Here is a 26502-nt window from a genome sequence, read left to right on the forward strand (position 1 = left end):
AGCTTACAGCGAAAGCCTCCTTCGGCTAAACACAAATCATCACACCCCAGCGCAGTCGGGAATCAAAGAACAACACGCAGCCTAAGTGTTAATGGTACCGTCGTCCTCCCGCTCGCCTGACACTGTTTTTCTTTCACCCTCCCGCCGTTTCCATCACTGCTCTCTCTTTTCCTGCAAAAGAGGGAAGTGTGGCATGGAAGAGAGAGAGAGAGAGCGACTGGGGGGCGGTGGGGCTCTTTCTTTGGCAGGCCAGACGTTTTGTATTTGTTCAGAATCTATGAAAACAGGAGCGATGCAGACAGAAGAGAGAAACGGACGATGAAGGTGAAGGAACGAGAGCGGGGATGGAAGCCCGTTGTGGAAAGGTACTCATCTGTCTCTGGGTGGAAGATAACTCTTGACATATTCATGAACACTGGACTGAAGTGGATTTGAACTTAGTTGGACTCAAGTCATAAAATTGAGGATGCGAGGCGTGATTTCAAGGAATGGTTAGGACTTCTTGGGAAATAAAGTTCTTGGCTTGCAGAGCAAGAGTTAAAGGAGAACATCATTAGCATTCTTTGTGTCTTGGCTTGGGCCGATGCTTTCCTCAAGCCTTGTGGCCAAGAAATGACCCACCGCATCATTCCACAAACGTTTCAGTTTTTATGTAGGTATGTATAAATAAAACATCATGTGTTCATTTGGGATGGTGGCAAACACATTTTCTATACAGTGCTTGCTCCAGAAAGCCATAAGAGACCAACATTGATTTGTTAAAAAACAAGCACTGTTTCTAACACAAATGGAATACAATTGTTTTATAATGTATGTGGGAAAACGGCCATTTAAGCTACTTCTTAATTTTCAATTCCGGTAGATGTGGGACGCCAATTGGGAGACTTTGCAATGAACAAAAATAAAAACAACGCAGTAGTGCAAAACTCATAGTCAATGTGAACCATGTGATGCCCAATTCAGAGCACATTTTATGGCTCATTGCCATTGGCAATATATTCATTTGGCCACAATAAAAGTGGAACCAATAATAAAAAAAAAAAAATTATACGATGTGGATCATTACTGGTGTACACTGCGGGGTGCCTTTGTGGGCACTTTCTTCAAAATTGGTGCCAGCCAACACAGCACAATGTGTTTGAAAAGACATTATGAAATATGGCATCAACAGGCTCAAATGTAAATCATAATTTGGACCCTTAGGAATGCCAGACAAGAGGCCAGTAGACAGATAGAGGGAGATTCAATGACTTACGTTGGCCGTCCCGGTAGAGGCGTAGGCAGCGGATCTGAAAGAGAAGCCAAGGGGAGAAATATTATTATAACCAGATTTGTCTCTGCGCTAGCTGCCAGCTACGAGCAAGAATAGGTTGAGTGTTGTTAAGTGGAGCCAGATCCGCTCCAGGAAAAGCACAAAAAAAGTTCAATCAAACCAAGAGGCTTGACTGCAGCTCATCCAATGTGTTGGTTGTGAGGTAGGAACGTCATGTTATGCTTTTCTCAAGCAGGTTTTCTTACCAAACTTGACAAAGAGCACGCCGGTGGTTGACACTGTGCCCTGGGCGTTGGTGGCAACACATTGGAAGTAGCCAGTGTCTGTGGTGTCCAGATTGCGGATGCGAAGACGGGACCCGTACGGTGTGGAGCGGTACGACACGCGCCGTGGCTCCTGGACCACGGGCGCGTCGTTCTTAAGCCAGCGCACCGTCGGTGGCGGGTTGCCGGATACGCGACAGAACAGCTCGGCTGTTTGGCCCAGAGAAGTGGTGATGTTGTTCATAGGCGTTTCAAGGCGAATAAATGAAAGCCCTGGAAGACAGGAAAGTCGAGAAAATCAACCATTAAATGGGAGAACAAATAAGCGTAATCATGCATTTGTCATCTTCAAAACTGGCCAATTGGATAAATTCACGCTCAGCAGAAAAGTACATTTTATTGTAGGTAAAAGCAACTTTCCCATGCCACGGAAAATGACTTTGTGTTCCCTCAATTGTCTAATGACATGTGACACAATTATAAACACTAACATGACGCCGATCAAAAGACAACGAAACTGCAGCTAAACAAGAACTTAAATAGAATCGAGGAAGAAATGTACTGAGGTTACAATGATAGGTCGGCTCGCCTGTGTTGGGAGCTGGCTAGCCAACGTATTTGATCTTCTCACTTGATTATCTGTTTGGAAGGCTTGTTAAGTCAAACAGAGACGACACTGAGGTCTGTGTCATTGCGTGTCTGTGGTGACCTCATAAAGTGTCCTTGAAGAAGAGCTGATTTTGTGGCGGCCTCCCTCCCACCGTGTGGGCGGGCGTGAGGTATTGGCAAGGCTGATAGGGGACAATAAAGCTTGATATTTTTGGCAAACTTTCTGAGAGCAAGCAGAGAACCCGCTGTGCAAGAGCTGATTTGTTTAGTAGAGCTCTGGTTGAAATAATCTAGGCTAGAGAGGATATCGAGAAAAAAAGCTCATGCAGGAGACAGAACAGAGAGAATGATTGCATGTGGATAGAGGATATCGAAGGAAATAGAATACCAAACATTTACATATGAAAAAGAGTCGGAGAAAGGAATTGCCTCGCAATGGCACAATGCTGAGTTACATTTCCAATCATTTGTTCATTTCTTTGGCCGTAAACTACGCGAGGGACAGGACCAGCAAACAATCAGCGTGTCATCGAGCAATGGCCGTGTCTCACTGGCAACGATGAACGTTCCAAAGTTAATTTCACATCACGTGATACACGTATTTTGCAAATTGATTCCTGTGGCATTGACATGTTCCGGGAAACTCCACGCTCCAGGAACTGTGTGCGTGAGCCGTATTAAGAGGACAAAGAGAAGCAAAATGGCCTACTCTGTAGGCAATTGTCTTGCGGTGAGTGTTGTGCTATTTGGCATCAGGAGCACGCTGAAATACAAACACTTTGCTTTTCATGTGGCGGCCGGCTAAATGGCGTCCTGTCATCGAGCCGCGTTTTCTCCCAGAGCTTATGTTCAATCACACACTCGCAGGCAGCAGCACGTATGCAAACAAGAGCACCGCAAGGCACACAAACTATTCATAGGGCCAACAAGATACATTGCACGACACTTTTTTGTCTCCAGCAGAACCGTTGCATTCTATTCGGCCGGAGAGCGCCCGCCAGGGGCCGACCCAGAAACCCGAGCGAGCAGCTAACTAAACACACGCCGAGAAGTCGGTCGGCTGCCAGCGACGGCTAAAGGTGAATTTCATTAAAGTTGACTCGCTCTCCAACTGCGAGAGAGAGGACAGGAAGGATGGGGTGGGGTGGGGTGGGGGGAAAAAAGGAAAGGAGGCCGAAAAAGGAGAAACTATGTCAACTCTCAACACCCCTAATTACATGGCGGTATTGCCGAGGCCAATAATGAGCCTCTTTCAGCACAACTTCCTGCTACTGGTGCCTGCTGATAAAGTCCCGATACCTGAATGCTGTCTCCTTGGTCAATCTAAAGCGTTCCCCGCCTCAAGACAAAACAGGTGGCGCAATTATCATCCATCCAACCATCCATCCCTCCATCAGATAAGGAACACATGTTGCTTACGAAGCCGGACTCCAAATACAAATCCAGCACTTTCTCCACATGACTGCATATCATTTGTGTTTTTACACTTTCACCTTTCGTGTTCCTCACAGCAATTTGCATCATTTTTCCGTTTGAAATATGCGTGTGCAACCTTGGGCTTCTCGGCCAGGTGTTTCAACGACAACTTCGCCTCTGTGCTTTTTCACTCGGCATCTGTTTTGGGACGGATGTTGTGGTTGAGTTGGCCCCCACAAGAGCTGAATTAAATAAACCAATGAGAGAGCAAAATAAGGTCAAATTCAATCGTGCCGAGGGCTTTCCAATTGAGGGTATCTTGGTGGGTGATGGGGCGGATGTCGCTTCCTTGAACCCCCAGACGACAAAGCAGATTTGCCAGATAATACTCTTAGGAAAACATCCCTATTTCGCTTCAAAATCATGATTGATTATATCTACCGAAAGGATGCAGTTCACTTTTAGGCCATTGCAAATTAACACCACGCAAATAGGGATGCTCCTTCATTTTACTACATGCAGCGACTGAGTATGTGGTTGCCACCAAACAGTCGACCTACTTCAATATCGTATAAGAAAGCACAGCAACATGATGATGTACACATCTGAGGCTCCGCTGGTACGTAGCTTCTGAAGAAAACAAACAGCAAAGTGGGTCAGTGGAAATTAGCCATGCACCTGTGGCTAGGACCACATGTTGAGTACATTAGTGGCTAATTTCTTCCATCCTCTCCAGTGCTGCAGGTTGCCATTCATTTGTCAACACCTCATTTAATGCCATTTAGGAAAACAGCCAATGAAGTTGAATTTACGCTGTAGTTTGGATAACGGATGGATGGATGGATGGATGGACACGACATATAAAGACTAGATTTATCGTGGCTGCTTGAATGTAAAATGAGTGTGTGCTAGAGTGTTTATTTACCATCACTAGAAGCGTTCCATGAAGGGACTGCTACCACACTGGGGTCTTGGGCAAAGTCAGACTCTGTAAGCACAAATGGAATTTTATATTAGCATTTTTAATCATACAAAAACACATGCACAAGATATACATGTTGTTTATTGACCTTTTGAAACATATCGTTTTCTAGATACTTGCGAGATGTTTTTTTTTCGTGCCTGTGGAAAATTGTGGTCACTCAACTAATTCATGAAAGTGTCTTGCAATACATCCGAATGTTCTTTACAGAAGCATTTGGATGGAAAGCTGCTTAAAAAAATGAAGACAAGGTTTTTCAAATCCAACTTGGCGCCTGGCTGGCCAAAGTTTCAATATAGAAGCGAGATCCCATCAGTGCGGAGCTAATGCGGCGTTATTACCATCCGACGACAGCGCGGCCTTCTGCTTCTCATTACAAATGAGGGGCACCCAAAATGAGACACATAAGGGGATTCCTGACAATTGAGAAGAAAAAAAAAACCTCTTCAAGGAGGGCGCATTAAAAAGAAGCATATCGTGATGGTGCAATGTGAACTCAAAGTAGTCCTGTTGACTCCCCCGACACACAACAGTGTATTATTGTGACTCCGTTGCCCCAAGGTGGGTCTAACTTTCCTTTTGTATTTAGGTTTGATAGGATTAAGAAGCCTGAGGCTTGTGCGCTAGACAAAGGACAGAGGAGAGGCCACGATGCAGTTGACTAACTTTGAAAGAGGTCAATAAGACCTGGGAACGGGCGGCAAAGTGGTGTTTTCTCCTCTAATTTAAGGCAATATGCAAAAATTCACCATCATTTATCAAATACTACAGCCTGTGACAGTATCATTTATGTATCCTATAAATTGAAAGCTGACTAAATGATACGTCTGCTTTTCTTTTCCCGCTTTTATTTGGGTCACATCTGTTAGTTCTCTATCTGGGATGAATTGCAGTCATTTTAAGATTAGCTTTCTGATGTTACGCAGTAATTGCATTCAGTCCATTTCTTAATGAAGGTCTTCAAAACAGAGACCTTCATTGGGGATGTGTCACTTTGGATCAGGTCAATCTCGTATGGTTCTGCTGCTGCTCCTGAATTGAATCGTGCGCCGAGAAAATGTTAGGACTAAGCCGGAGGGACAGGATTAATTTTTGTCTCATTTTGGCTGGGTAAATGTGACACAGTACAGGACACTTACAGTGCAGCACGTTGAAAATAAAATTCTGAAATACTAGTAACCACTGCATGATTCTTCTTCTTCTTCTTATTTATATAATAAAATTATATATATATATATTCTTTTTTTCCTCAATTGGAGTGGACAGAGGCATGGAAAGAGGCTGCGTTAAGAGACCTGTGGTCACAACAGACCAAAGAACACAAGGAGCTAAGCCAGCAGTGTTTTGGCATGTAACCTTATAAGTGCACAGAGATGAATGAGAGAAAGAAGCAAGAAAAGCTGAGAGCAGAGGGAAATGCAATCGGAGTGCATGACAAGCCCTCTTTCTTCTTGCAGAGTACTCCAAGATGACCACCTTTTCAAACGGATGCACGGCTCATCAATTGAACATCAATCAATGGGCCAGCTTGTTATATTCCATATTCTGCTTCTGACTAACATCAATGGATTGTGCCACATTGCCACAGCCTGCAACCTGAGGATTGTCTGAGCATGCATTTTTGGAAAAGGAAGGCCTTACGCAGAAAACTCAGGTGCAGCCTGAGACACCATTTCGCTCAATGATCTCATCAACCATCCAACCAACCTCTCAAGATTCCCTGAGGATGACACACACAACTGTTTGAGAGGCCCCAAACAGATGGAACGATCATGCTCTTGGCTGCCAAAAAAATGATGAGGGATTTAGACATCAGGTGACTATAGTCGAGTAGAGCAGCAAATCCGTAGCATTTTTTTTTTCTCGTCATGCCTGTCAGTACTTTATCATTTCCCCTTGCCTGGAGGACAATATAATGACTGGAAATTGCTAGAAGGTTGCTTTAAATCACCGCTTCCTTTAAGGTGAGGCGCTATTGGCTAAACGGAGCATGAAAAGCTAAGGATGCTTGATTTAAGTAACAGAGGTGGCACAAATGTGGAAAACATTAGCAATATTATCCTTGATGGGCCTGCTCTTTCTTCCATCTGCGTTTGCTCAAAAGCATCAACGGCTAATATCGATATCAAAATGCAATCAGACTTTTTGTCTATGCCAGTAATGAATTTTTATTTACGCCAGAAATGAATGTTCAGTGATTAACTTATTATTTTTATTATTAATTTATTTATAATTTATTATTATTTATTTTATTGTTCTCCTTGCCTCCTCAACTGAACTCATGTAGTATCTGCTAGGAAATGAATGGTGCCTTTAGGCTAAACTGCGTTGATTCTGGGAAACGGGGTGATGCATCCTCAATTCCTTCAGGAATTCTCCTCAGTCAGACACTTCTGAGTCAAAAGTGCAGATAAGCCACAAAAAGTCTGACGATGAAAAAAAATATCTGACAGCACTGGGACGAAGGCTGTGGAGAAAGTGCCGTGGAATCCAATAGTGTTAAAAAAGTGGAGTGTTATTTAGTCCAGCTTGAATTGTTGTGTTAGAGTAAGTGAAAGGAATTGCAGTAAAAACATCTCATTGTATTCCCATTTGTTATTTTTTCTTCACATTGTCTGTATTGGCTTTAGTTTGGGTTGCCAGCAGCCACTTTGAGGTAAACTCGGAGCCTTTCCAGCATGCTTCCCTGTCACTCACAGCAAAAAGCGCTCTTCATTCCAGGTTAAGAAAATAAGCATCGGCATTCCTCCACTTCTCAAGGTAACTGGCCAAGCGACTAGCCAAAGTCAAATGGAAATCTAGGAGGGAGACGAGTCGTTGGAGGGGGGAAAAAGAAAAAAAAAAAGAGCTGCCTGTCCCCAAAGGGAGAACTGATAACAAACCAATGCAGGATTCAAAATTTGAGATCGGCGCAGAAACGGGAATGTATATATATTTCATTCTTTTCGGTGCCTGGTACCTATGACACCACCTTGAACCATGATGGGCACTGGGCCATCACCCTTCTGATCATCATCAGTGAAAACCGTAGCAAAGGCAAATGTTGCAAACACCCAGACAATAGCTGGAGGACTCCCAAATAGTTTTTGTGGAGGAGGACAGTGATGAAGTGCAGAGAAAAACCTTCAACCGGAGCATCAAAGCCAGGGTAGGGTAGGGTAGGGTAGGAGACACACGTGATTCATGACGATGGATCGACAAGACAGGGAGAAACGTTGCAAAAGATGCTTTGGAGAAAGTCTTCATCATGGACAGATGAGTTCTACTGCAAGCAGGAAAAGATTGTATGGGAACTTTATTAAAATGGTTATCAAGTGATATTAACAGTAAGCTGCACACAAAAATTGCAGCGGCTGAGGATTAGTTAGACAGGCAGGCAGGCAGACAGACGGACAGACAGAGTTCAAAACAAACGGGCAGCAAGACGGAGCCTGATCTTGCTTTGTTTTGCATGATCCTTGGCTGCGATTAGATGCCGATGCGTCCGTGCACAGATGTCTCTGTGGCTCCAACGTTAAGCGAAGAGTAGAGGGAGCAATGCTTGCTGGTGGAATTTAGCAAAACTTCACCTTTCATAATACTGCAAAAAAAATATTGAGCACCGCTCGACAATCAACAATTGATACCAGGGCGTACCTGGATTTGAAGAAGGTTTTTGAACTTGAAAAGCACACTTGTGGACCACACTTACTGAAAACCTCCCATATATGCTCCAATGTTTACCGTGCAAGTCATAATAATTTCGGTACACACATTCAGGTATGTCCGGAAGATAACACAACATTGGCCAGGTAAACTTGTCACCACGACTCACTCAGTACTCAGCAAACATTAATAGCATTAACTAGCACTATGTTTTTGGCAGAGGTCTAAATCAGAGATGGGGAGCGAGCCAGCCAGAGCATATGGAATATGTTTCCAGTAATATTGCTGCTTCCTGATGTTGCCATGGCAATTACCATCAGTTTCAGACCTTCTCGCTCCTTCCCAAGAAAGAGCCCTACTTTTTTCCATGTAGTATCTGTCTAGCTATCTCTCTCTCTCTCTCTCTCTCTCTCTATCCTACCAGCCAATTGCGCAGACTGTCTCTCCCTTTTATAGACATGGGAGCAGAGCAACGAGGCCAAAATGGAATTAAGGCTCTATCATACCAGCATAAACAATTATTCCTCCTCTCCAGAATGGAAAATGATCTGTGAGGCTGTTGAACATTAACCTGTTCAAGTCTTGCATACAAGTGGTAGTGAATGAGAGTCTGTTTTATTTCTGGAGTAAAGACAAGTTCCGTCGTCTAAGTGGGGAAATGGCGTCTTGATGGAAGATAACGTTCAAGGGAAAATTGACGTTAGGCCTCAGATTTTTGCTTTCGATCGTAACATGGTCAGCCCGTGAGAAAATGAAAGGGACAAATATACACATATAGTATATGAAACAAGTCTGCCCACATTTGTAGAGTCGCATTTGCAATAGAGTTAAATGTGAGAATTTGGAGAGGGAGGAGGTTCTTGTAGCTCCTTGAAAAAGTTCTACAGGGCCAAGAATCTTCCGAGTTTGTTGTCATGTAAATAGCGCTTATACTAGTTTTACCTCAGCGCCATAAACCCTGACCGACAGCAGCATTAACAAACCTCAGTGACTCACAATGTCTTGACTTTGTTTTGACTTGGTTGCTTGGGAACACAAATATAAGAGTGCTTGCAGCCAGCGCTCCAACGAGGTTGCACCCAAAAACAATAAGTCTATCTTGATGAGAAATCTTTATATCTTATGAGAAAAAAAAGCCTCGCTTGTGATTTTTTTTCCCCCAAGGCTATAAATTGCACAGACTTTCTTTCCAGATAGATGTGACTTTTTACTATTTTGTTATTGATTTGCCAGCTTTACAGTACATTGGCTTCCCGTCTATTACAAGTACTCAGCTCTTCTTCATTTAACTGTCAGGCCTCACGGGAACCAAGCCTGCAATAACTTTCAAGTCATTCGGCTGGACAGAGAATCCGTTTTTTTTCTCTGTCAAGGTCATTGCACGGACAAACCATTCCAGTCGGCTGGTGTTCTGTTTTTGCTGACAAAAAAAAAGCCGAAAGAACTGCCGCTGTCTTGGAGAACACAAAAGCAGCGACTGTACCATCCGTGATTTTCAGACCTTTGATTAGGAGCAGAGTGACAGTGAAGGAAGACAGCTGGCCACAGGAGAAAATGAGCCCTCGCTAAGATTATGAATAGTCCTTTGTATCAGAGGAAGCTTATAACAAGCTCTGTATTTGATGAATTTGAGATGAGAGTACAACTCAGTTAAGATTAAAAAAAAAAGAACCATTTAGGAGTGTGGAGAAGAAAGAGAAAGCAAGACCTTCAAGGATCTTCCGCCAGTGGAGTTTGTATTTGAAAACAAAAAGTGTGTTTTCCATGAGGCGTCTTTAATCACTTGCACATGAGGGAAGGAACAACAAAAGTTGGAAGAGCAAAAAAAAGCCGAGGACGGAATCAGAAGGCCACTTTGATGCCCTCGTGAGCTTTGAAGCAGCCGTCGGGAGGACGCTGAGGTCATCGTCAACGCTACGCTGTTGAATCCATTCCGTGACCAAGCTCACAACGACATTCCTCCATTTAAATCAACTTCAATGTAAATGTTAAAGTCCCAGTTACATTCCAAATCATCCCCTCATGAACTCATCATTTTGACTGTTTGTCTTAATATCAGTGAATTGATTCTTTCATATTTTAAGCAGTCCAAATTGTTTTTTAACTCAAGTTCTCCGGGACCATGAATGAGTTTTAGCCGTGTTCTCGCTCCTCTCAAACCTTGTTCGTTCCGACTGCATTTTCAATAAAGATCCATCTCAATACAGTGGTGAGTGTATCAAATTCTCCTATTGCGCAGCAAAACGACTGAGGCATGAAAAAGCATATGGAGCCACCATCTGCAGGACGAAGTAGCCAAACAGGACAGATAGTATATAAACCTTTGAAACTGCAAAGAAAAAAAGACCCCCGCTCTTAAGCAGAACTGTATGCAGCATTTTTATTATTGTTTATTGATGTATTATTTTATTCATAATAAGCACCGAGATGGTAAAAAGTCTTGCATTTCCTTCATCACCATAGACGCGAAATCCTTTTTTACCACAGAAGACCGGATTCCTTTTGCCTACCACTAGAACTACAAAGGTTTGGGTCATTGTGCAGCCAAAAATGTCAACGTATTTGTAAGAGACACCACTGCTGTTATCAAGTTCATTTTAAAAATATGTTTCTGTGCTTGATTCTGGACTTTGAGTCGAGGAGGATATTGTTGGCAGGATAGAACATTTTTCGCAATTTACAAACGAGTGGCTGCAGCCAAGTCCGTCGTCTTTTTCAAGACAATGTGATGAAATGTGTCATCTAATGGCTAGGTTGACTCCCTCTCCCACCCACTTTGACTTGGCTAAAGTTAGAAGAAAAATGTTATTTTAGCCCACATATTGGCCAGGCACACAGGAGAAGAGCACAGAGCTCTGGCAAGGTTGAACTCTTTGAGAAAACACAGGATCACAAACACGTCAACAAGCAACAACGCTAACCCCAAAACACAAATCATAATGCCCTTTATCAATGTCTCCTTGCTATGGGAAATTGCTCTTCCTAACGGGAATAGCCATGTTGTGAGAGTGCATTATGCAATTTTCTGAAGTTCAAACCACAATAGCAAAGAAACTGAGAACAAAGTCCGCGAGAAGCGTAGAAGATGTCTCAACTCCAACAAGAAAGACAAACCACAAGTCATCCAGCTATTATGCTTTCAAGCTTGCTGGATGGGGAAAAAAAACATAGAGGGACAACAGGTCAAATCTAGCCAAATTCATTTTTCTTAGGTGCTATTTACAGCTTTAAATGTGATAAAAGCACACACACACACACATCATTGTTATTTTTAGTTGACAGCATGGTTAATTTGTGCGTGTGAGGCCCTCTGATGTTTATACACTAACTCACTCAAGAGAAACAACTTCTCTTTTTTGGGGGCATCATGCAAGCTTCCAAAATCTTGAAATGGCTATCTACGTACGGTTTTTGCCTCATCACGCAGAGCCGTGACAGGCTGTCGTCGTCCTCCTGTGCGTTAGTTGAAACATCAGCTTTCATTTGATTGGAAAATAAATGTTTGTGTTAAGCGGTACAAGCCAAAATTTTGTTCAAGTGGCCAAGATTATTATTATTATTTTTTCAAACCATGAATGTAACACCAAATGGTTACCGCATAAATTACTCTTCTCTCCAGTGGAGGGATGCAAACTCTATCAACACAGCAATATGTAAGATGATCGCATCGCCTGACAGTCATTACAGTTTTTTTTCCTCTGAATGAGTGAAATGATTTTCTGATGTGACATCATGGCAGTGATTCCCTGCCAAAAAAACTTTAGCCGAACCTAAATGCTGACCTCAATAGGAAAATCTGACGTGCACATTTTACGCGATAAGGCATTTTTGTGAGCGTTTGTGAATGGACATTGCATTCTGCCTCGTGTTTATTTAAGTCTGTAAGATTCAATTCATCTGGAAAGGGATGAGCAGCTATTTTTCTGTGATAATTATTGAAATGATTAAAATGAAATAATTTCACAGCATCAATGAATGTACATATATACACCACTTTATGAGACTTCTCCTTACGGACCACCCAGAAAGCCGTCTCGCTATAGCAAAGCAGAACTATTAAAAAAAAAAGCTACTAGAGTGGGTGAGACAATGATGACTGCAAGTCAAAATAAGCAAAAGAGCCAGACAATGTGAAAGTAATACATTGCAGCCTCCAGAAACTATAAGTTACACATAATTATGGTGCGGCTGTAATCTACACCCATTGGTTCACTCGGCTTCATCCAGTAACCACTGCAAATCTTCCTATTTCTGTAGTATCCTTGCGCCAGATGTGACACAATCCTCAAACAAGTCTCTTCTTCGATTTGGGCTGATGTGCATTTGCAGCAGGCAAACACGGGTAGTAGGGAAATAAAAAGTCCAAAGACTTCCAGAGTCGGTCGGCTGTACTCGAGCCATTAAGGTTGCGCCGAGGAATCAGTCTGGCTATTGCTGGCTGCCTTTGCCTTACAAACATCTGCAATTGTGCCTGTGTGTATTTGGCAGGAACGCCAGAGGTGATCTTTTTATTGGCCCACTTGAGGTGTGACAGCAAGCAGCAAGTTGCGAGTGCCGCTTAGCAACCGGGAAAGTCGCACAACACCTCCGCAATCCCATAAAACAACAGCCCTTAAATTTTAACTGGCTGACAACGGCTCGATTTCCACATTCACTACTGCAAGGCCTTATCACTTTTATGATTCTTGTGACAGCCTCAGACCATTAAGTGAGAAGAAACATTCATTGGAAAACACTCGACAAGTCTTCACGAGGCCAAGATACCGAACTTGATCATTTCTTTTCATTCTAAAATCACGGAAGGGCTTTTAACAGTTGAACGGGAGCAAATATACACTTGAGCCTCAGCTGAGTGGAAATGTGGCACTCCAGCAGACGCACTGGACAATCCTCTGCAGCTTGCCTGTATCGAGGCAAGTGCGCTATTCAAACATGGGAGGGAGCATTGTCAGTTTTGCCGCCTCGCTCAGGAAGCAATGAGGAGGATACCATGGAATAACTGACACAGTCTGGTCAGATTTATGAGCACAGGCTGGCTGACAGAGTGTGCCAAAGAGAGCAAAATCACTACACAGCACTTTGGCTCTTTCTCCTTTTCATTGTCTGGAATGAATCAACTTTCTACTTGTCCTTTCTTCAACATTTTAGTGATCCCTGAAAGCGGCTTTTATCCAGCTGCTGTCTTCCAGAGTTTCGTTTAATGGCCCATTGAAAATGCATTTGAGATTTGAAACAAATGTTTCGAAGCTTGCGATATTGCAACAAAAGTCTTGGGACGCAGCTTGATCGACACTCAATGTATCATCGTAACAAGACCGTTTGGACGATTGTATTCATCCAAACAAGTTCCCTTCCTGCTTTAATATGCACATTTTTTGAAGAGGATAAATGACTCATAAAGGCCAACTATTGACAACCTGCTCATTAACCTGCACCGTGGGAGTTTGGGTGTGGAAAGAAAAAAGTCAAGAGGCTCATAAAAGTGGCATGAGGCTCTTTAATTTTCACTGGAGCTGTTACATTTACAAGCTGCTGTGCTGGAGTGAAGAAACAGGTGAGCAAAGCGGCCAGCAACAATGGCGGCGGCGGCGGCGGCGCATCGATTGAGCCAGCTCCGTTTGGATTAAGGATCCAAAAGCAAGCTTATTTTTTTAGGTTCTACATCATCAAACAGGACATTGGATTGGAATGTTTGTGCGAGATTGTGACGTTGATCTAATAAAACAAAGGGCATCCACCCGTCCAGCCCTTTGAAAATAAATCAATCTCAGACAGATGGCGAGAGCGGCCCGTGTCACTTGGAGTATTGTTTTACTTGGCTCCACACACCGACCGCATTGCTTCCTCTCCAACGACACCATATTCCAAAAAGAGAGGACAAGTTCCAATTGAATTAAGAAGGAAGGAATCCGCCAATTGAGTAGTCATGCTTGAAGAAGGACCAGGAATATGATGAGAGCTCTCTCACAAGACCCCAAGACACAAACCAAAACAGCATCATATTCTAGAAGACATTGTTAGTGGAAAAAGCAAAAAACTGAAGTCCCAATTCAAGCGAGCCTTGCTCGAGTAAAGAGAAAGCTGATCCAATGAAAACTACAGCAGATGAGAGAGAAAAAAAAAACAAGTGTAGGGGGAGTTGCAAATCCAGAAAGCGGAAGACAAATACAATAAGACGACAAAGATAATTAGAAGGGCACTCCGTCGGTCAAGGTCAAACAAAGCCAAACATGTGTGACAGACATGCCACGTGTTGGTTTAGTGTTCCATTCCAATCCTACGCATGTCATGCATATTGCACAGCGGCTGCCAACTCACACGCACACAGTGAGCTTTTATGCTATGTGGCTGGCTGACAAGAGTAAAAAACAAAATGGAATTAAAACAAATAAATACATTTGAAATAAAAAGAAAAACAAATGTGGAAAAGCACTCTTGCATTCTCACTGCGGAGCTGCTTTTGTATGAGCCACCAACGAGCAAGTGTTTGCTTTCCACAGCTGAGCGGAGAATAAAACGCTTGAGTTGTTACAGTATGTTTGTTCATCATGAGCTGTTGAAACGTTCATTGCCGCCGGGAGTTAAACTACACGATTTTTCAGCTTATTCAATCACGTCTTGACAGAAAACTATATTTTCATTGGCCCCTTTCGAAGATACACCTGCACAAGTGCACCATTTCATACTTTTTCCACAATCGATAAGATGTGAGGCATTTCAACACCGCGTGAAAGAAAGTCAAAGAAAAAGGACAGAGAAAGATGTTTCAAAGCTTTCATCAGTGCTATCTGTTCGTCGTATCCAATTTCGGAGTAGCGGGTCAGCTTCAGTCGCATCTGCCTGCATGTACACAACATTTCTTGGATTCCACCATTTGTGTGTGTGTGTGTGTGTGTGTCCATCAGATGATGATAAGAGAGTGGAAAATTACAATTACGTGAGCCACCAAATGTCAAATCTAATCTCCAAAAGGCAGCAAGACGCTGAAAACATACTTCAGGCTCGAATGTGGTTTCTTAGATTGTCTTGGTTCTTTTGAACTTTGTGTGGAGCAGATTGCAGATACTACAAGCAACAATACCAGCGGGAGAGTTTCGGCAATAGTACAATCATATTTGGCTTTCTGGATGCAAGTTGGTGAAGCTAAAAATGACATTGCCGCTAAAATTCCATGACATGTTCTTTCTTGCAAGTAACTACGTATATGTGAATAGAAGGTAGGATGAACTGAAGTGGTCCCTTCACAAAGAACTCTTTCATCTTGTCCCCTTTGCTGACCTTCCTGCTTGCCCACATCTCTGTTTAATGCTGCTGCTCTTTATCTCCATCTATTCCCTAAGGAGATGTCAGTCTCGTCCCCTCAGGCCTGCTCGCTGGCCTGCTCACACAATTGGCAAATCATCAACCTCCTTTTGACTGGTGAGCTCAGCGCTGACGGGGCAGATCTGACCAAAGGGAAGACATTTAGGAGCCCTTGCAGAAATGTGAGGTTGCCCACTGCCAGTGAGCAAGGACAAATTGAAAAAGACTTCCTGCCTGATAGGGTCTGTTTTTTGGGCATCTCAGCCCTATCTGCGCAGTGCCAAAAATGACAAGAAAGTTGAAAGAATTTGTTTGGCTTTCCCGGCGCTCGGCTTGAGCCGTCTGACAGATGACGGCCGCCACTATCGATCGCTGAGTGAAAGAAGAGCAAGAAGAACGGACAAGGTCATGCAGAGCATTTGGATTAGAAATGACGACAAACCTTTGCTCCTATATGCTAATAGTACAAACGATCAGATTCCAATCTCCACTAGGACTGTTTTTTTCCTCAATGGGATGAGGAGTTGCAGGAGTAGAGGAGGGGGGGGGCATTAATCACTGACAAGACCACTGAGGTCAGCAGTAGTTCACTGGCTAGGCCACGGAGTGTAAAAAGACCGAGTGGTTGAGAGAACGACTGAGGGCATGAAAAATGCAAACTGAGGAGAAAAAAGACACTTGTGGCGCTTTGCCTGTTCTAATTAAATGAGAATTTCCTTGCCACATGGATATTGCATCATCTCAGACTTCCTCTCAATTTGTCCCATTCCGTTGTGGATGTGAAGAGAGTTTACTGTCTGCAGCAAAACAATTCCCCTTTCTTGGGTGGATATATAAAAGTTTCTGCAACTGTTACTATGCATCCATAGAGTTGCAATTTTTCAATATTTTTTAATTGAATTGTTTCAGAGACAATAAGAAACAGATGATGATTCCCTGAAAGCATTTCCGTGCGGGTGGACTCTTGGAGGGCAGGCTGGCAGTGTTAAAGGCCAGCTGACCTTGCCTGAGGATCGAAGCGGGGGTTGATGAGGGGAACAGAGCCCCAGAGAAGAGAATCTCGATGGCTACAGTACGGAGGGGCCGTAAAAGGGCCATAAAAGGGGGTCAAATGGAGGCAAGGCTAAGAAGTCTGGGAAAACACACATACACACAGCATCCTGATGACTCTCTCATCCGCATTCCAAGGCTGCCTCGCAGCAGGTCTCTGTCCTCTTTTTTTTTTTAAAAGTCAAGAATTTATTGTGATCACAGATTGCATATCAATCACAGTACCAATCCAAAACATCATGTTGGCAAAAGAGCAACACATTTGATCACATTGTTAAAAATATTTCAAAAAACTTTCCTAGAAACAAAGTCGTGCATTTCAAGTCATTCCACCTAAAAAAAATAATAAAAGTGTGATAATTGCTGATGGCCTGGCACTGGAACAGGCCATTGCATAATTCAAATAAGATGTTGCTTATCTATAATGGGAGTGTTCAGTTTGAGAAAGTTCTGAGTGGAGCGATGGCTGACCTATGCCTTGTCCGCTCACCCATCATGCTCACTGTTTAAATCCTCTGTCTCAGTCCATCCATCCCACATGGAGATCTGCACTTTGATAAATGCTACTCCTCCATTATCCCCTGACAGGCCTTTCTCCATTTTTCTCCTTTCATCTCGCTCTCTCTCTCTCTCTCCATCCCCCATGCATTCCTTTGCCGTTCGTCCTCAGTTTCTGTCTAGCTGTGATTACACATAATACATCCCGTGCATATGAGCGTGATTACATGCAGATGAGGCCATTGGACATCCTATGGAACCAAATACTAAACACTACAAAAAGTGATTTCAAGATCAGCATGCAGATTTCTAATCCTCTTGTAATTTGACTCTATTTCCAAACACGCCGCATTAAAACTCCAAAATAATATCTTTTCACTTGCGGTCCCAGCAGAGCAATAACTGTACACGTCACACATGCTGAAATGATAGGATCTTACATCTTTAATAAACTTTTACGGCTGACCAAATTGCTCTTTACAAGCTTGTGGTTCAAAAGTGCAAGGAAATGTGGATGAGGAAATGATTTTTCAGCACAATACTTATTTAATACTTTTAATAGGTGCATGGTGGTTTTTTTCCTGCAGATGACCACATATTCCAAGGCAAGTTAGTGCGGACGCATCAACTTGAATGCAATAAAATAAGTCTAACAATATATTAATGGTTAACCCATCTGACCTAAGAGAAACAGCATGCTTCTACGGGCAAGCTGCTAACTTATCAGGGAACTGAATTGCGGTGAAATTTCTCGCATTTCTCCTCGTCATTTCTATGGTGATAAATGACTGGGTGACACTTTATGCAAACTCAAATCAACAGTTATCACTCAATTTGACTGTTAAGTAAAAGAGGTTAGTATTCACACGGAAGCTTGACGCGATATTGAAAAAAAAAAATCAATATAAACATTCTTTCCTATGGAATGCTACATATGTGCAGCTGCGTGCGGAGAAGCTTTACTAATTGGCCAGTGGCGGTGGCTCAGGCCTTCTAAGAACGGCTGCTAGACTGGAACTGGGATGGCTGACACAAATCTCATTAATCCGTGAACCCCACTGATCCTCACTGTGGTGGGGCGAGGAAGAAACCGTGTCGGTTTGGAGTTAAGGTATCGTACAAGCGCGTTGTAAATCTGAAAAGCAAATTGGAGCAAAAATGGCTAAATCCATGACTGATGCATTGAAAGGTCATCAGTCAGAAAAAGCAATACAAACAAACAACCACGGGTGGCCAATCAATTTCCAAGGGGGCCAAACTAGAGAATGTAAAGCGGTCGGTCATCTGAGGCCGTAGCGACATTCTTATCTCAAATGTGTTCCATATTCGGTCGGGGTAGGATTACTTGCATTTCAAAGTCAGCTCAAATACTTCATCACATGTGCTAGACATACAAAGTAGTCATCAAAATGACATTCCGCGCATTCCCAGGTGTAGTAAGTCGTAAGAGTTGGCAAGTACCGACCCATAACTGGCGTCTTACATTGGACTTTTGTTCATTGGGCGTCCGAACGGCTTACCGAGCCGAACGGGAGGGCGACGCTCTATTGAAGACAGGCGACTGATATTTGCCAATACTATCTGCTTTTCCCCAACGCCCGTCCAATTTACAGTCCTGACATGATCCAACACTTGACTAAACACGATTCATTCGTTAACAGAAAAAGAAAAATCCCACTTCACAAGGGGGTAAGTTAAAAACTTAATAGCCTTTGGGGCCCGGGGTTTTTTGGAATGTGGAGGGGTTGGAAAGTAGAGGTGTAAGGAAGAAGCAGGACATCAAGCATGAATGCTAGCTTTGTAAAGCACGGCCGGGCTCAGTAATGACATGCAAATACGAGTTTGGGGCCGCAAAATGAGAAGACAAATATCCTCCGCTTGCTTTAGCTGTACTTCACTTGTCCGTCAATGCGAGGTTGTCTTGCTCCGTCAATCTGTCACTCCGGGTGTCAAAAAGCAAGTAAAGCTTCACTTTAGATCAAATACATTTTGAAAAAAGAGGATTTTTGTTCCGCCAACTTCAAGTACTTTAAAACCGGTAAAACCTGACACCTATTTTAAAATACATACTATATCTTCTGCATTACTTTTGGTGGATTTCCGTTTTTGTGAATCCTAGAATGATCTCCTCAAAGAAGCATGTTGAGATTTTAATTATTTCGTGATTCAATGAACGCTCAAGCCTAATTTGAAAATGACTCTCAAGAGTTCATGAGATCATATTGTGACTCATAACGCTTCAATGAGACTCTCCATTGGAGATGATTCTCCAAGAGGCTTTTGTCACCTCGTGTTTGATTGGTGTTCCCATAGTGCTATGCTATGCTATGTGTGTACGGCATTCCAAGGTTTAGTCCTGCTCTCCTCTCATTAACATCCCATCTGTCAAACGTCATCCTACGACGCTGCCACCCTGTCATTAAGCTCAGAGTGGGGATGGGGGGGGCACTCTCACTCATCACGTCTTATCCGAGGTTAGCAAAGTAAAAGTGGAACTTTGCAATGAGACGTGGATATTGAAATCACACGAGAACACAACACACAACTAGAATGCAGCTTGGCCAACTTGCAGTGAATATGAAGCGGCTTGTTCATGTGTTCGACTTTACCCCGCAGAGTTGACAAAGAGCAAAACGATGTGCTGGAAAGCGATTCCACACCTTCACGCCTGTTTTTTCCACTTGATCAAAATGAGGCTGGTAAAGAAAGGCCCAGTTTGTTGTGAGAGTTTGTGCTGACACGCACAAGGTCAAGCCTATCTTTGGCTTTCTCCCAAACAAACACACAGGGAGGGCCAGGGACACCTGGTCTCCCTCGCTCGGTCCTCAGTCGCAAGCAAATGACACACGGCAGGTCTCACACGCCCAAATCCAACAAAAACAGCGAGTGTGTGTCCATGTGCCACAATGTCAATAAACTGTGAGACGATGCGGATCCAAACAGAGGAAGCTTAGAATAAAGCGACGACGGGCGGGCGGGCGGGCGGGCAGGCTGCGTCTGCCACCCTGGGAGAAACCACTCTGTCATGTCTACTACTTTACAACAGACGGATTTTGTTTCTTTAATACTTTGCTGTGTAGGTTAGCGCCTCTTGCAGGTCAAGCATCATATGCCATGTTTGGTTTCAATGAGCCAGGTTGCTGACTCCTGCTTGGTGGTTGTCGGAAAGCGCAGCTCAAAACAACTGCGGTCGTTGTATTACGGTGGCGATATGGAATCATTTGGTTTTATTTGATTTGGGCTGGTCTTGACACAAACAGAGAAGTGACGCACCCAAGTGACATTGCCGGGCAACGCTTAAACAACGACTGGCGTTTTTCTACGAACGGACCGGTTTCAAACTTGCATGCAGTCATGAGCGCAATAAATGGCTTTTATTGTATTTATTAAACACAGAATGCAACAACTTTGGCTTTAGCTACAGGTGCTTCTACCTCAATCAGGAATTCAATGACCTTGTTGACCTGCCGGTTGAGTAAAGCCATACTAAAGTTTAAACGAAACTAGAGTCAAGTTTTTACATTTTGTATTCTTCACCTCTGGTGGTACATTGCAGTCTGCCGCTTTTTTTTTTTTTAAATTATGGTCTACCGTTGCAGACTGTAATATGGTAGACTAAAGCACTCGGTGGAAGCTTGGTTCGAGATTTCAACTAAAGGTTTGGAGCCAAGGAAACAATATGCCATTGTTTCAATTTCCACAGCGGGCAGATGACATTGTCAATTTTCTGTCTGCAGGTCCGAACAAATGAGCAGCCTGACGGCAAGACTCACGTTGCTCAAATTCCAAAAATGACGCCTGAACACATGCTTGCTTTGAGAGTCACTTCATGCCTCTTGTGCTGAAGTCAAGCCCAAACGTTTGTCTGCTCCCGCCTGCAAAATTTTCCTTTGTGGTTTTAGTTAGCGAGCGAGCGAGCGAGCGAGCAATGCCTGCATTTGATTATGCTTTCAATGTCAATGATGGCTGTTTTGTAAAAGAGGCCGGCCTTGAACAAGGATGAGGAAGAGGCCGAGTCAAGTGACAGAGACAAAGAGGCACAAGGAAGGCAGGAAGAAACAATCGTGGATGGCGGAATGTTTTCAGAAGCGGAACAACTTTATCTGAATGTTTGTGCTTTCCTTTAGTTGAAACCTTTGGAGAGAACTCCAGCGCACCGCTGAGCTAACCTCGTCTTAAAGTTCAGTCCGCAACAGGCGTCCTGCCTCCCTCCCTCCCTCCCCGCCTCCCTCTAAACATCTGCAAATGCATACGGCCATTCAAAGCATCCCGCAGCCAGGGGTGCTGTTGCTTTTTTCTCTTTCTTTTTCTCCATTGCACTACTCGGAAGAAAAACAGCAGACGGGGCGCCCGTCCTCATCTTGGCACCGCCACGAACATACGGTAATCATTGTTCACCAACCAACTCTTGCAGAATATTAGGCTAACGTCAAGGAGTTGTTTCATTATTCCATATCATCACATGATATTTGAACAAAATCCAGGAATTTGGTGCATATGTATACTGGCAGGATGGACGGACGGACGGACGGACGGGGGAGATGGAAGACTAAAGAGATCCTTGTGGATGTGGAATGTTCCCTGTTGGCTTTAATAACTAATCTCACAAGACTGAGGCCTTTATATGACAAGGCCAACACAGATGATAATGATAAGGCTAGTGTACATGACCCCTGCGGTTTTTCAAATGATAAGCTTTCTTCAGGACCTACGTTTGACTTCACATTTGGCAAGACCATGCAGAGAAGAAAGTGAACAAATAACATGCATGAAAATAGCTCTACTAAATCTTTGAAGCGACACAACATGATTATATTGGGGGGAGGCTGGGAGTGATGCATACACTGTGCTCAAGTAAAAGCATTCCCAAGGAGAAGATAAATTGTGACATGTCATATCAATATGCTGCACAAATGAAATAGGAACACTTAGTATTTATTTCCAAAGCCAGGCATAAACTATTATATGGCAAAATACATTTTCTTAGTCGTGGGATTTTTGACTCTTCTACTTGAAGCTGAAGGCAGGAGAGCCACAGCGGCCGGCACAGTCAAAGAAGAAACTTGAATTTTCAGACGAATCAAAATATGCTTTGCAGTAAAATTGGGCTGCTGACTCATTTTTAATGTCTCATTTTACAATGGGAAGTCCCAAGTACTGACATTGGCACCTTGCAGTTCCTGTCCGCTTTTTGAAGAGCAATGCGGCATACACAGTGCTGCTTGCAAAGACTATATCAACATTAAAACGCTACATTAAATACCGCGTGCTTGTTTTCAATGTCATGGCGTATTCCGGATGGGAGTCGCATAAACAAAGCCGTACGCTGACATTTCCTACTGTCGCTATTATCACTCAGCAGCTTTCATCACTGGCCCATCAGCAGGCTAATACAAATCCAGCCAAACACACAAACACACACGCACGCACCATCAACGCTAACCCCAGGGCTGTTAAGTAACACGTAAAAACATGCAAGGCAGGGATTCCTTTGGGCCAAAAAAAACCAACAACAAAAAAACACTGATAGTCTTCCACCCACCAAAAGATGACTAATTATAATACTTCCGGTGTGGAGTTTGCATATTCTCCCCGTGCCTGCGGGTAGGCCAATTGACAACTGGCAGTTGACGACTCTTTTGGGCTCATACTTTGCAAGTTTCATGCAAGTATCCGATAAATGAAGTCGAGATTCATTGTTAGACTCTGAATCATTCATACAAATCCTAACTTTTCAGCTTTGAGAGAAATATCTGGCCTTGAACATGCGGATGGCTTTAAATCAGTAGGCCTGGAGGATTTGAGCAAGACATTTCCAGAGAGAAAAACATTAAGAAAGGCACATTTCCAAAAGGGCAGACAGACAGACAGACAGACAAATGAAGGAGGAAAAGCAGAGACGGAGTGGAAAAGGAAATGCTGACTTCTGTGACTTGTGTGAGATGGACTGTCAGGGAAGAAACGTGGTAGGATCATAAAAATGTTATCTTTCCTTTCCATCTGTTGCAGCAATCCACCTGGACTACCCAATTCTAAAATGTCAAACTCTTTGTAGAGTGAATTTATCGGCAGAGCTCATTTGAACATTTTTGATATGTGTCTGTGAACCTTGAATTTCCCCCATTCCAATATGCTCTTTTACTCATTTGTAACAAGCGTGTTCTATGTCAATTTCACCTCCTTGACTCCAAAAATCCTTGTGTAGTTTATATGATCTTTTTCCCAAACTTGCATTCATCCGTCATTGTCAGTGACACTGCCTTTTTTGTTTAATGTCTCTGTCAACACTTGAAGTTAAGGCTTATGAAAAATGAGCCCGAGCGTACGTCGGAGGGAGGTGATTTCCCTCGAGTCACTTGAAATTGTTTCAAGCTTGGACCAGACAGGACAAAACCAGGAGGCCTTGCGCAGGAAGCGGCACAGGAAATGGTTTGGATTCAGCCAGTGAGGCAACATGCTGCCTGCCTGCCTGGCTGCCATGGCTGGCTGGCTGGCTGGCTGGCTGGCTGGCTGGCTTGCTCTGGAGACACAATGACTCCATGTATCAAGAAATGAACTTTTCCCATCACATATACATATGTAGGTTCTTTGTAATGTTGCTCTCTGAGAGGTTAAGAATGAATAACTCCAGTCCATTGCATCTGTGTGTTTAAGCTCTACTAGTTTAGTCCAATTACCATCAGAGGCTACAAACTAAAATGTTGTCGTTGGAAATCTCCATCGACTTAACTGGTAAAACATTGAATCAATAAAATAAAATAATAATAATATTAAATAAATAAATATGCTTCAGCCCTTCTCTGCGTTCATCGACATGTTTCCTTTGGAAATCTGCTTTGAATCAAAAAGCTTTTATGCTCGAGCTATTATTAAAATCAAAAGAAGAATTATACGAGGTAACATATGTGCTGTGCGGGGGGAAAAAAATCCGAACGCACCATTCTCCGTAGCCATAAATACGGCAAACCTCGAGGGCAAAACTGGCTGAGGGCTAAGAAGAAAAGTATGCAGTGGACCATGCAGAACAAGACTTCACCTCAGCAAAAGTACAGCTGTCTCATTAACTTCAAAAATCTCCATGACCAGTCGGACCACCGGCGGAAGAAAGAACACCCCAAAGCAATAGAGCTTGTTCGAATGAATGCAAAGAGAAGTTTTCTCAAGCAACCATTGCTGTCTGTCCAAGCCCTTGGCTGTTCCATTGCAATCTTCTTGTCTCCTCCCTCACGTCTTCCTTGTGCCGTTTGGCCCTTTCTTCCAGCTAGGATTAGCTCAGCAGGATGCCGGCATTCCTTCCCTACTGGTAGTCTTTGTCTTGACATTCCCACTCCTCCCAGTGTCCTCCTCTCTGGGAGGTGTCAAATTCACAAAAGTGCTATCAGTGGGGTTGTTCTCCGTGCTATTGAGTGAACTAAAGCAAGATGTAATATTCCTTTGCAGCAACTTTGATTTAGAGCCTGCTCAGTATCTTGCTTTAGTACGTCCGTATATTCCTCGCTTTAAGAAACTTCTTCACCCTGAAGATAATTTAGAGCCTTCACTTTTTTGCACGTATGTTTCCATAGCTTTACTGAAAAGAGACCAACAAATCAATCCTGAGAGACAGAATGGAACATGAGAAGATGAGAGTCATTTTGATTGATGAGGATCTCCGGCAGATGATGGGACTCTGCCTTGGGACTTGACCTACCACTGCTAAATGAGTTCACCTGGCCTGGACAAATGCACTTCAGCATCGGGGAAGTGCCCCGGTTCAATACCGGCGAGGATGCTGGCCTTGATTCAACTCAGCAAGAGGGCAGGGCACATCATTATGCAAAGGCAAGTGTTCAAACAGCGTCCAGGTCATACAAGGTCCTGCCCATTGCCCGAAAGCCATCACCGAGGTTTACATAAGGAGGTCATTTTAATCAGGTGAATAGCAAGCAGCCTAATCTTTGGGTTTGTGCCCGAGCATAAACAGAGGATATCCCGAGGCTCATTTGGGATGGCCGGGAAAAGTGAAAGCCAGTGGAGCAATCATGACCTCCCCTGACAACTGCGTATCACAACGAGTCCAGGTGCAGGCCTTCCCTTCGTCCTCATGCCTCCCTCACTTGATCATCCTGAACTTTTATCTCACTCTGCACATTGGCCTGCTTCAAGTAACATCAAGTATGCAATCTATAATCCGGCAGTGCGGATAGATGTGCTCAGCCTGGCAAACCCCCCAAAGCGACTTAACTCATGTTTTTTGTCTGCTTGAGTCACCTCATTTTTCATAACACCACCTTATCACGTGTTTAAATGCATGTTGAAATTTTAACCAGGTGGCGGAGGGCATCCAAAACAATTCATCTGCATTTCTTCTTCTTTCGTCCAAGTCTCTCGCAACGATGACTCATCTAATTCCATCTTGCTTCACGTACTCCAGACTTGTGTGACTACAGGACGCAATTTGTATTGAAGTTTTAGGTCAAACTCAAAGTTGTTGAAGCGCCAAGTCATTTTGATAGGGAACTGTACAGTCATCCAAAGTTTTTGCTCTCGCAACTGGGCGCACATGGGACACGAAAGGAAAAGCAGCAGTTTCCTAAGACACATTAACAAAATCCACAACTGGTGTCCAGCATGGTGCCTCTGTTCCTGTAGGTGATAGCTTATCATTAAGAATCCCTCTTAGGGCAGGAGTGGAGTGGCGGCAACTTTGTTATCTATGGGCTCTCTGGGGTGTGCCAATTCAAACTCCGATTGAGACACGGATTGGAAATGACAACACAAGTGTCAAGTCTTAGCTATAGAATGAACGCACTGCACGGCAGTTGGTCGGAACTGCATTCTCTTTCCGTTACAAGCCAGTGATTTAATGGCCTTGTTACTATTCTAGGGTTGGCCCCTTATCCAAGTGGCTCTATCAGTACGGAGCTATTCGAGAGAGCTCACCAAAACCAACTTGCTTCTCATACAATAGTTAAGAACTTCAATTAGTGTGACATACCAGAAAATGTGTCAAATTGCTTGTATTAAATTATTTATTGATGCATTGGTGTGATCTAATACTTCCATGAATATCACAGTGTATTGAAATATCTTTCAAAAAAACTGGTCCAGGGGAATTTTTGTTCATTAAGTAACCATTTTTAATAGCCCAAGGGAAAATCAATGAAACGGAGAAACTTTCCAGTATCATTTGCAATGTGACCGTAAAGAGTTGTTTTGTTGCACCATATTAGGGAATCACAAGTCACATTACATAACAATGCAATGGATTCATGACTTTATCAACCGAGCACTTTCTTAGAATAAAATTATTGTCAGACTAGCACTCCCACTCTCTGCTAAAGGTCATTTCTCAAGTACTGAAAAATAAGAGAGGACACGTTTTGTCTTCAATTTAATAGGAATTAATTTGGCAAACGGCAACAGGAGTCGAGCACAAAGGTGCTCAGTCTTGACTGTGCCAAGTGGGCCGGCATCAAAGAAAA

General features: G+C 43.3%; 1 protein-coding gene across 2 annotated transcripts in view; it reads right to left on the reverse strand.

The window, feature by feature from the left end:
• The window catches only part of ror1 (receptor tyrosine kinase-like orphan receptor 1), a 50000-nt gene that overhangs the window by 14218 nt on the left and 9280 nt on the right, over positions 1-26502 (reverse strand). For both annotated transcript variants that reach the window (XM_088394445.1, XM_088394444.1), the window contains exons 3-5: positions 4487-4549; positions 1519-1809; positions 1256-1289 (exon numbers count right to left, since the gene is read on the reverse strand). In XM_088394445.1, the coding sequence (XP_088250571.1) occupies positions 1256-1289; positions 1519-1809; positions 4487-4549 (388 nt within the window). The remainder of the gene's footprint in view (positions 1-1255; positions 1290-1518; positions 1810-4486; positions 4550-26502) is intronic.

Source organism: Syngnathus floridae, chromosome 13 (assembly GCF_059516105.1).
Source record: "Syngnathus floridae isolate MCC-2025c chromosome 13, RoL_Sflo_1.0, whole genome shotgun sequence".
In the NCBI taxonomy this organism is placed as follows: domain Eukaryota; kingdom Metazoa; phylum Chordata; class Actinopteri; order Syngnathiformes; family Syngnathidae; genus Syngnathus; species Syngnathus floridae.